Source organism: Anopheles cruzii, chromosome 2 (genome assembly GCF_943734635.1).
Source record: "Anopheles cruzii chromosome 2, idAnoCruzAS_RS32_06, whole genome shotgun sequence".
Classification (NCBI taxonomy): domain Eukaryota; kingdom Metazoa; phylum Arthropoda; class Insecta; order Diptera; family Culicidae; genus Anopheles; species Anopheles cruzii.
Genome location: NC_069144.1, coordinates 25,903,868 through 25,913,393, shown reverse-complemented (window position 1 = coordinate 25,913,393; position 9,526 = coordinate 25,903,868). Strand labels below are relative to the sequence as shown.

The 9,526-nt window shown below is 46.7% G+C and overlaps 1 protein-coding gene across 1 annotated transcript in view; it reads left to right on the top strand.

The window, feature by feature from the left end:
* The first annotated feature begins 1,275 nt into the window (after positions 1–1,275).
* LOC128268311 (solute carrier family 12 member 4) overlaps positions 1,276–9,526 on the top strand; it is a 92,078-nt gene continuing 83,827 nt past the window's right edge. The window contains exon 1 of the mRNA XM_053005366.1: positions 1,276–1,381. Within this exon, the coding sequence (XP_052861326.1) occupies positions 1,276–1,381 (106 nt within the window). The remainder of the gene's footprint in view (positions 1,382–9,526) is intronic.

Genomic DNA, 9,526 nt, shown 5'->3' with positions numbered 1-9,526 from the left:
CAGCAGGTAAGGGACACACGGTTTGCGTTACTCAGTTTCCGCCGTGATCACCCGAACGATATCTTCATTTGCGGCGGTGACATAATACTGTCGACGTAAGGTGGTAATGGTTGCGTCATCTCTGGTGGGAGATAAACCCTTTATTACGAAGAAACTGACCGGTTAGTGTCACACACGATTACATACGTTACTAGTAGCTTTCAGTTAGAATTTTGGCCAACGAAGTAAATTTTAAAATCCCTTATTCAATTTGAAAACCCCTCTCACAAGGAAGAAAATTAAAAATTGATTGCATCCACCTTGTGTGTGTGAACCTCAGAGAAAGAAGCATAGCCAGAGAATGGCAGATAATCAACGCGGACCGGTGATAGGTGTGCCCAAATTAAATTCTTCATCGTTAAAAGGGATTTGAAGAAGGATTACCGTGCGTTTCAATTTAATCCCTCCATCGGCCCGGGATTAGACAAGGTGGTTTGCAGAAAGCGTACGCGTCCCGGTTCCGTGTGTGACGTGGAGCATAAAACATTGACCTGATTGCAGGAACATTCTCTATTCTGCACTGCATCAACATTCCTGCAAACGGCCAGCGCCATCGTTAATTCCAACACAACGCCACGTGTGTCACGTTCCCTGCATGATTGCAGCAAAACATGCACGTTGTAAATAAAACTGTCGAAGAAGGCTTTGGGAACCATTATGCGTTATGAGTGGCCAGCGCACGCGGAGGGGAAACGTTCATTTCAGGCTTCAAGCGCCCGACCAAAGTAACGCGGCCCTTGTTGGGGGTTCTATTTTCTTCTCCACCGGTAGACATTCCGCAAAGTCCTGCGAGTCACACGTCTGGGTACCGATTTCCCTTCCGCAGCACTCCGGCATTCCAGCGCTAGGAAGGAAGTAAAATCCGGCGCCTAACCATCGTGTTCCGTGATAGAAAGTGGTCCGGTTGTGTAGTGTTCTGTGAAGGAAATCGTGCACCGTATTTGAGGGTGTGTGTGTAAAAACCGGAAAAGCTCGAGACCGCAAAGTGTGTGGTGTAAAGCGGGGTAGTGATTCTCCACCTATTGGTGGTGGTGGTGGTTTGGTGTTTGCAGTGCGTCAATTTAGTGCTCTTTTTATAGTATAGTGTACGAATTTTATGGGACGACGAGGCTTCTGATAGTTTTGCGTCCTTTTGAAGCCCACAAGAAAACGGAACGGTTCAGGCATTGAAACCACACCGAAAACGATCGCCGCGGGAAGACGACGTCAACTCGCCCGACGTCAACTCGCCCGACGATGACGGAGCGGTTCAAGGTTACGAAAGCGGAGCCGGCGGCGGCTAGCGTCGACGAGGAAGCCGCCGTTACGGGGAAACTGTTGGAGGCCGAAAAGCAGCAGCAAGGTAAGCGATCGCAGTTGGCGTCGACAGTAGTTTGAGTTTGGTTAAATATTTGTAAGGTGTGCGGTTAAATAGTTCGAAATTAACAGTATTTGACTAATGTCTGTACGTAAAGAGAAATTTAAGAAACAGGAATATATGATATTATTTTTGTTGTGAAACAAAATAACACACACACACCAAGCATAACACTGAGAATCATAAATTTACGCCACAAGAAACCGTTTCCTGGAAAAACACAACATTTTGCGGCTCCCAGACATGGTTTACTGCCGCACCGTCCGCTATTATTACCTTCGATAGTGTGGCTTCTTTGTAACGCACAGGTCATGAATTATTCAGTCTGCTCCTATAAAGTTGCCATCATCGGTTCTGACTGTACATTTGTGACTAGAATATTGCACCGATGGCCCCGGCCTTCGTGAGCCATCGGAATGAATGAATTTAAAAATATTTCCATTTCTACCGAAAGACGTTTAGTGCTTCCCGTCCCGAGGCGAGCCTTTTGCGGCGTATTCAGCTTATTTGCTGAATGTTTATAAATCACCGCACCCCGTAAGTGTGTCATGTTTTTCGCCATTCGTATTCGAAGTAGTAAGGACGCGGTCCGGCCGTCCATCGGAAACCCATTGGCTTGATGCCTCTTAATTGGTCTCAATAGAACTGTATCGACTGAATGGCTCTATTTGGAGAGCTCGTGACGCGTTATGCTGGCCGAAAGTAAGGCACAATATTTTTATCGACCATCGATGACTATCGGTGAGGGTTCGTAAATGGTGATACTTTTAGACAAACAGAGGTTCCCGCAAAAAAAACGTGACGCACAGATAACGCACGTTGTTTGCTTCCGCGTGTTGGCGATGATAAATAAACCATGGTAGAGAAACTAAAGAAACTATTTCGTAGCAATAGTATCTTAATTGCCAATCGTGGTGGGGTTGAAAAAAATAGGTTCGTATACTAGACGCCACACAGCGGTGGCATTTTTTGTGGCGCATTGTAAGGACGCTTGCCATGGTACAAATTTGTATCTTGTCCGAGCATCGCCCATGCCTTCGTGCGAGTCACTCATTGGTTCGCCCGGTTATTTCATTACTGTTAATTAAATAGCTCCGATGGCTCCCTTTCCTGGCTTCGTAGAATCGAGAAAAGCCGACGATTTGCCGATGTGATCTAGATCCTGGCCTGCCAAGCCGCGTGTGTTTGTGTGTGTGTGTGGGGCACATATGTCATCATCATGGCCAACTCGGTGACAAAACAAACACGCCGCCAATTAATATAGGATCGCGTGGATCGACCGAATTAAAGTGATTCGTTTAGCCTGCGGCCCGTCGTGTGGTCGTTCCATGGAATCGTTCCACCAAAGAATAGCGGACCGATTGGTCGCCCCCCCCACCCGGTTGAATTAATCTTCATTCGGTGCATGCGGGAAATTCAGCGAAATGATGAGCTGCGCCCGGAATGTCGGAACGTTTGAATGCGCCGTTCATCAGCAAACGAACGGGGTTTCATCTCGCCGTGAGCTGTGCGAGCCAGTTTGATACCGGTTTCGAAACGGCCCCGCGCAGAACCAATAGATCGCGGCTATTGGTTTGAGAGCGCTCAAACGCTGCCCGTGCCGCGTTAATGGCGCGAGTCTCTCTCTAGCGTTTGATTGTAATTGAACGCCATTACGGGACGGAAAGAAACCTAAAAATATGTTGATTGAGTAGCGCAGATTGGCTGCCGCTAGTGATGGTGTCCGTTTTTCGCGCGCTTTCTTCGTCCGAGAGGGCGCCATCTACTACAACTTCATTCACGCTCTGTCGAGTGGCCTTTTCGCTGTGGGGACGAAAGTCGGCCGAGGTTAATCAAAATAAACTCGCGACCATCAACGGCAGCACGGGAGTCCTTTGGGCTGTTGAACTCGATTTCGATATTAATTTGATGGGCCAGCGTAGCTGGGACTGCCTGATTGATGCCTGGTGCCATGGCGCGATCCGCTCGAGAAGGAACAGGTCCGCCAATTATGGTTATATTTTGCCTAGGGCATGTGCTTACGATTTCTATTCCAATTCTGTTAATGAGGTCGTTACGATTGTGCCTATCTTAAGTATTTAATTTCGAAAACTAACACGTCCATTAGGATTGTCAAGTTTTCTGGTAATTATAATACTCATAATATTATTTCATAAATCAGAATAGGCCACTGGCCATATTGTGTCATCAATGGTCCGTTAACATAGCACTTCCTGGAGAGCTTTGAAGCTTTTCATATTTACGATCTACTTCCTTTTGGCCAATTGTTGAACACTCAACCCCCACTGGTTGCATTGCTCGCGTAGCCGAAAATAATTCACAAACCACAACCGAAAGGCCAACACCAGAGTGCTTGAGTTATGACAGCAGCCAACCCCCCCGTGGGGGGTTTGTCCGTCACAGTGACACATTGAATGCACTTGTTAGCGGAGTCAATCATGCCATTGTGCTGTTGGTGCTTCTGGCGATGGTTTTCCAATTATAGTTTACCTCACTTTTTAGCGCTTTTCTTCAGCGTTTGTGTAAAGCAAGTTCGTTTTCTGCAGGAAGCCCACGATAGTCAGCTTGTGACCCTCGATATTTATATAGCGCACTGTAAACACATGTGCTGGCTTCTTGTTTTCTGTTTTGCATCCGGCGTTTCATCGTTTACAAAATCGATCCACGAAGCAGTACCGACGGAGCAGATACAGTACCCTGGGTATCCACATGTTTGACCACTCGATCACCTTACCGGCTCTCCTCGGCCGACCGGCTTCCGGATCCTGTCGTTCCGGTCGTTAAGCTGCAGTGAGTAGCTGCTAGTGGCTGTCGTTTCGACCGTTCAGGACACTGTTGAGAAATAATGATGATGGTACGGCACGGCACAGGCACAACTACAATCGCTTATGGCGATCTGCTCTCGACCTCGGCACGTTTACTGCATTTTGTTGGCTCGATTGAATGTGCTTCATACGTTCGTCGTGTACAGCGAATGGGAGTTCATAACTACATGAAAAATGTGAAAATATTTACGAGCAATAAAGCGACTGCAGCTTAATCAATTTAACACTTCCGAAGTGTCACCCAGCGCACGATGTTTTGGAATCAATTTACGACGACAAGTGCACGTGCGAGTTGAACAAAACAAAAAATCGCCTTTCACAGCATATCAACCAGATTAATATGGTTTAAGGCTTGGCGTTAAATTACGATACGCTCCATTATTTCAACCCCCCGGCGTCATCGCTATCAGCTGATCGGCTTGTGGAACAACAACAGCATGCTGTTGCTATCAGGAGCTACCTATCTTTATTTATAACTCCAGTATCTTCAAAATGGCAAGATAATGTTTCGTCGTGTACAAAAGCGATCAGTTAAATCGTAAAAAGAGCTGTTAGTGGTATGTTTGTTTTGCCATTTTGTGAAATTATTCCGTCCTTTAATTTTCCATTCATCGAAACAACTTTGATCCAATACTTTTATTAATGTATTCGAAATCCCAAAAGCAATTGTTAACAATTGCAATAAATAAACAAACTTCTCTTCAATGTCGAGGTGATATCATGGTGCGATGGTTTGAAAAATGGTTGACAGTTGAATCGAAAAGTATGACTTTTGAAGGACGGACGTTTTCCCGAGGGCGCACCCTTTCACCGAGCGGTCGCGTTGCACTTGGAACGTCGCTTACGCACACCTCTGTGGTGCCTGTGCGGGTAAGAGCAGCATGTTACTTTTCGAAGGGACGACCACTCGACTCGCGTGGTTCAATAATTTATTTTTAGCTGCCAAGTGGTGCCGGTGGGACTGAGTGGGACGCCGCTACACGATGGGGCATAGCATTACGCAATGGGTCGCGTGGAAGACATTTTCCAGGTGTGTGGTATCCCTAGGTCACGGGCGGACGGGTGGTGGGAGGACCGGGCTAATACATGCTCCAATATCTTAGACAACATTCGGTGTGCTTCATTTGCCACCGCGGTTCACGGGCAGCTTTGAAGGGCAGGTCATGGTTGTGGTGTTCCGTGTCGTGGTAAAACGCATCCGCACGTTGCGGACTACGGACCGAGCGCGGCCACGAAACCGATGCGATGCATGCCAAAATTCATAATTAATTGAGTGGCAAATATTTGGCAAACAAATTTGAAACGACGACGATGGATTCGTCGCCCTAAAAATAATTCTGTTGCTTTGCTTTGCCCAAGTTGCTGCCCAAACACCGACGACGAAGTCAACCGACGACGACGGTGGATGATGATGATGATGAGGCATCCTCGCTGCCCTCGGAGGGGTCAAAAACTAACGGCCACAGCCACTTTATCGCCCCTTCGTCTTTTATCGGCTCGGTCACGAACTTGGCACCGGTTTCTTCGGCGCGATCGAAGGAAGTTCGTCGCGATGGTTTGTTGAAGAAAATCGAAGAACGGCGTTGCAGTGGAGGAAAGAAGCAACTGGGTCATTGCCAATGGTAATTAGTGTGGCTTGTGAGGCGGTTGGTCGGTCGGTCGGTCGGTGGCAGGCTCTGGTCACGGCACTTACTCGAAGGCGATGGCATTCAGATGTCAGACAAGACGATAAAAGTAAACTACGAAAAAAACAAAAGCGAGTCACGTTATGTACTCGTCGAACGGCTTCGCCGAGTAAGAAAAAGAAAAGAGACAGGGAACCGGCCACGAACAGCGAGCTGGCTACATAAAGGACGAATGTAGGCTGCACGTGTTGTAAGAGACATCTGGTGGCCTGTAGCAAACATCGAAAGTCCTGCTGGAGTAAATAGATGAGAGCGAGAGAGTGAGATAGATAGAGAGAGAGAGTCAGAGAGTATAACTGGAAAAGCTTCTCTTTTATGGCAACATAAAGCTTCAACTCAGTGAGTTCCCCGACTCGCACAAATCATTATTATGGCACGGCACTTGTAAGCTTTCCGTCTGCAACCTGTTGCTCCGTGTACCGCGAGTCTAGCCAAATTGTTTTCAGTGCTTCCGCTGCCCTTTCCAACATATTTAATGTTGGAAAAGGCAATTTCCTTGTTCGAAAGTGGCTAGCGAAATCTTGCCCACCAGGGTCTTTCAACTGTGAAGATTTTGGTTCGAGGTTTGGTCCTGGTCTCCTGATCCTAGTGCCTGACTTTTAATTGATCTATAATTATGTATCAACATTACCTTGGGGCCGCATAAACATCAGAAGGTGTTCGAAACATTCGCGTGTCCGTTTTGCAGTTGCTGCAGTTAGTCACGGAATGGTGCAGCGAGGTCGTCTGTGTCTGGCCGGGTTTTTCGCTTCGGGTCAGCAACCTTTCAACGCTATGCTGTGTGGATGGATGTTGCCAGAGAAAATTAGCACTATTTTCCAGCGTGGCTCTAAACGACGGGCATAAACCATGGGTGCTATTCTGAATTCCAGACCAGCTCCCATTTGGTCCGTTGACGAAAACGCCCGGGCCGGTTTCACTTCGGGAGGAACGTGATACCTTCTGCGCTTCTCGTGTGTGTACTTTTATTTTTCCATTTTCCACTTTATGATCGGATTACCCGTGGCGATTGCCTCAGGGCGGCCGTTCGTGCGTCGGAAATTGAAAATTCATCACCCGTCGATCTGTCCCGGCCGCTGCTCATCGGGTGGTTTATTAGCATTTTTTCTCTCTTCACACGAAGCGCTCGATTGCTGCATTTCGACTCCGCCTAACGACCGATCAATGTGTTTGTTGTGTGTGTGTGTTACGTCACATGGCTTTTGAAGTGAGACACTCGCGCGTAACATCCATTTCCGGATTACTTGCCGAGCATGTTTTTAAATCACGTTAATTGTTTTCCCACAACGCCGGAGGACAGTTTCGGCGGCCGGCGATTATCGTTCCCTTTGTTTGGTAAAAATCCAATAAAGATTGAAGCAGAGAAAACCCTTGAAAACGGATAGCGCTCCACTGCTCACCATTGTTTTCGGTGACGATAATCGGTTCTGCATTGATAAAGCTGTTGAACGAAAACGACCGACATCACAATGATGATGTTGATCAATATTGGTACACTGAATTTTCCGAACCATTTCCAAGCGAATAAATTTTGACTGCCAAGCCGAGTAGCTTATACCGTGTAATGTTTGTTTGCCATGATGCCTGTTTATGAAGCATATGTTGCATATCGCCAAAGGCCTCTTTACGTTATGTCTATTCTCTAATCAAGTGTAAACTTATGTTTGTCGGTTATGTTTAACGGTAGCCGTCAAAAACAGATCAGTGTCCTCCTTTTTGCAGCTGAACACGGCAAAGTGTGCCAGATTCCATAGTTTGTAGTGTTGCCAAACACCACGTCGAGATGGTAGAGTGAACTGTTCCTGTTGGCAAAATAAAGCCGTAACATGCCCGTAAAACCGTTCGACAGTAGTAAAAAGCATAGAATAGCTGGCTAACACAAGTACCGTGCGTTAGATTTAATGATATCCACCCCTAATCATACAGCAACGCAAATGGCACGTATATGCAAATTTTGGAGCCCGAAATTTTGATTTGCAAAAATAACCACAACCGATTCTCGGCATGGCGGCGTGACCGGCTCTGCATCCCACTTGAGCAAAAGATTGGCTGACAGGAAAGCATTAAAAAACGTTCAAGGAATGTTAATATTGCCCGACGGCCGTAGATTTACGCCCGACTCACGCTGCCAGCGACAGAAAACACAGGTTCTGGAACGAGTTTAATGCGAAAAGCTCTCTTGGCCGCTTCATTGTGGGATTATTACTATGCTCTACGCTCCACACCAGGTACTACGGCGTTCGATACGGCTGCTCACAATATTATTACCAGCTCGTTCCAACGTAGCACCGTCGGGTTTGCCGGTGAAAATATATTCACAGACTTCAGCATCGGCCGCTCCGCAACCCGGCCGACGTTGACCTCCAGGGACGTTGTTTGATGTGTTCTTTTTTATTTCTTTCACTGCGTGATGAACATAAAATAAAACCACTTGCCCTAGGGCGTAAATCTACGGCCCGAAGCGCACGGCAAACGGGCACCCGGGCACCCGGGCACTCGAAGCTAATCCACGAAGGGCTTGAGGTTTGGCAAGTTCCCTCGAAAGGACCCTTTAGGGCCTGCCGACCAGTGTATTAAGAACAAACCGCTCAAGTTTAGCGATAGGGCACAAAGTTCTTACACAAACGAGTGAAAGCGGTGCCCGGTTCAGCATCGCATGGAAAATCGGCATTGTTGAGCTTTGATTTTGATATGATTTGCGCAACAGCTATTCGTAGAGTGTGGAGGGCGGCTACGTGTGCCTCGCGACGGGCGAACCAATGTTTCGGAATGTGTTTGCGGCACGAGCGGAATAAATAAATGTTGCCTACCGAATTCCGGATTCGCTCCGTTCCGATGGAGCAAGTCTGTGACGGAGCACGATGTTGCCTAAGCGCAACATCGTGAACTGTTAAAATAGAGCATTGATTTTTTGCCTATAGAACCGCCGCGCTAGAAAAAAATGATAATTGGCAACCGTAATGCTATTCTTGTCCACACACCTATTTCCTGGAGGAATAGGACAAATATTGCTATTACTTCAAACTACCATCCTATTATATATTTATCTCATTCTATATTTATTTTTAATTTAAATTAAATTTAAATGTGTTTTTTTCTTTCCATTTACAGGTTAGTAAAGTATTGGTATTTGCGGTTAATGTATCTTTCTCCCGGCGCTTCGTAAGTATAGGTTGTTTTATTTCGTTTAAAAATTTCTTCATCGTCAAAGCAGCTTCGTACACTTTACGAACGATACGAAATTGGTTCCTTTCGGTCATTTATTGTATGGAAGCAGTAAGGAATGGCCCCATTCTTTTCATTAATTCCATCGACTTGTCCCTCATTTCCGTGTCGAACCCGGTTTTGAGCTGTCCCCAAATATTCGGGCTACGCTGGCGATAATTGATCTGCTGGTTTAGTGGTCGTGAGCCTAACGGCACACATTCCGTTCGATAAATCTTTTGAAAATCCACAAAACATATCCCAAGTGGCAGGGAAGGACCTTATTGGGAAATTGCCTTCCTATCATCGAGTCCGCCAGCTGCCGCCACCGGGGGTGTGTGCTACGTGGCTTTCGACGACAACATAATAGATCCGACGAATGGGGACAACAATGAGGAACGAAAATTACTCCTGCA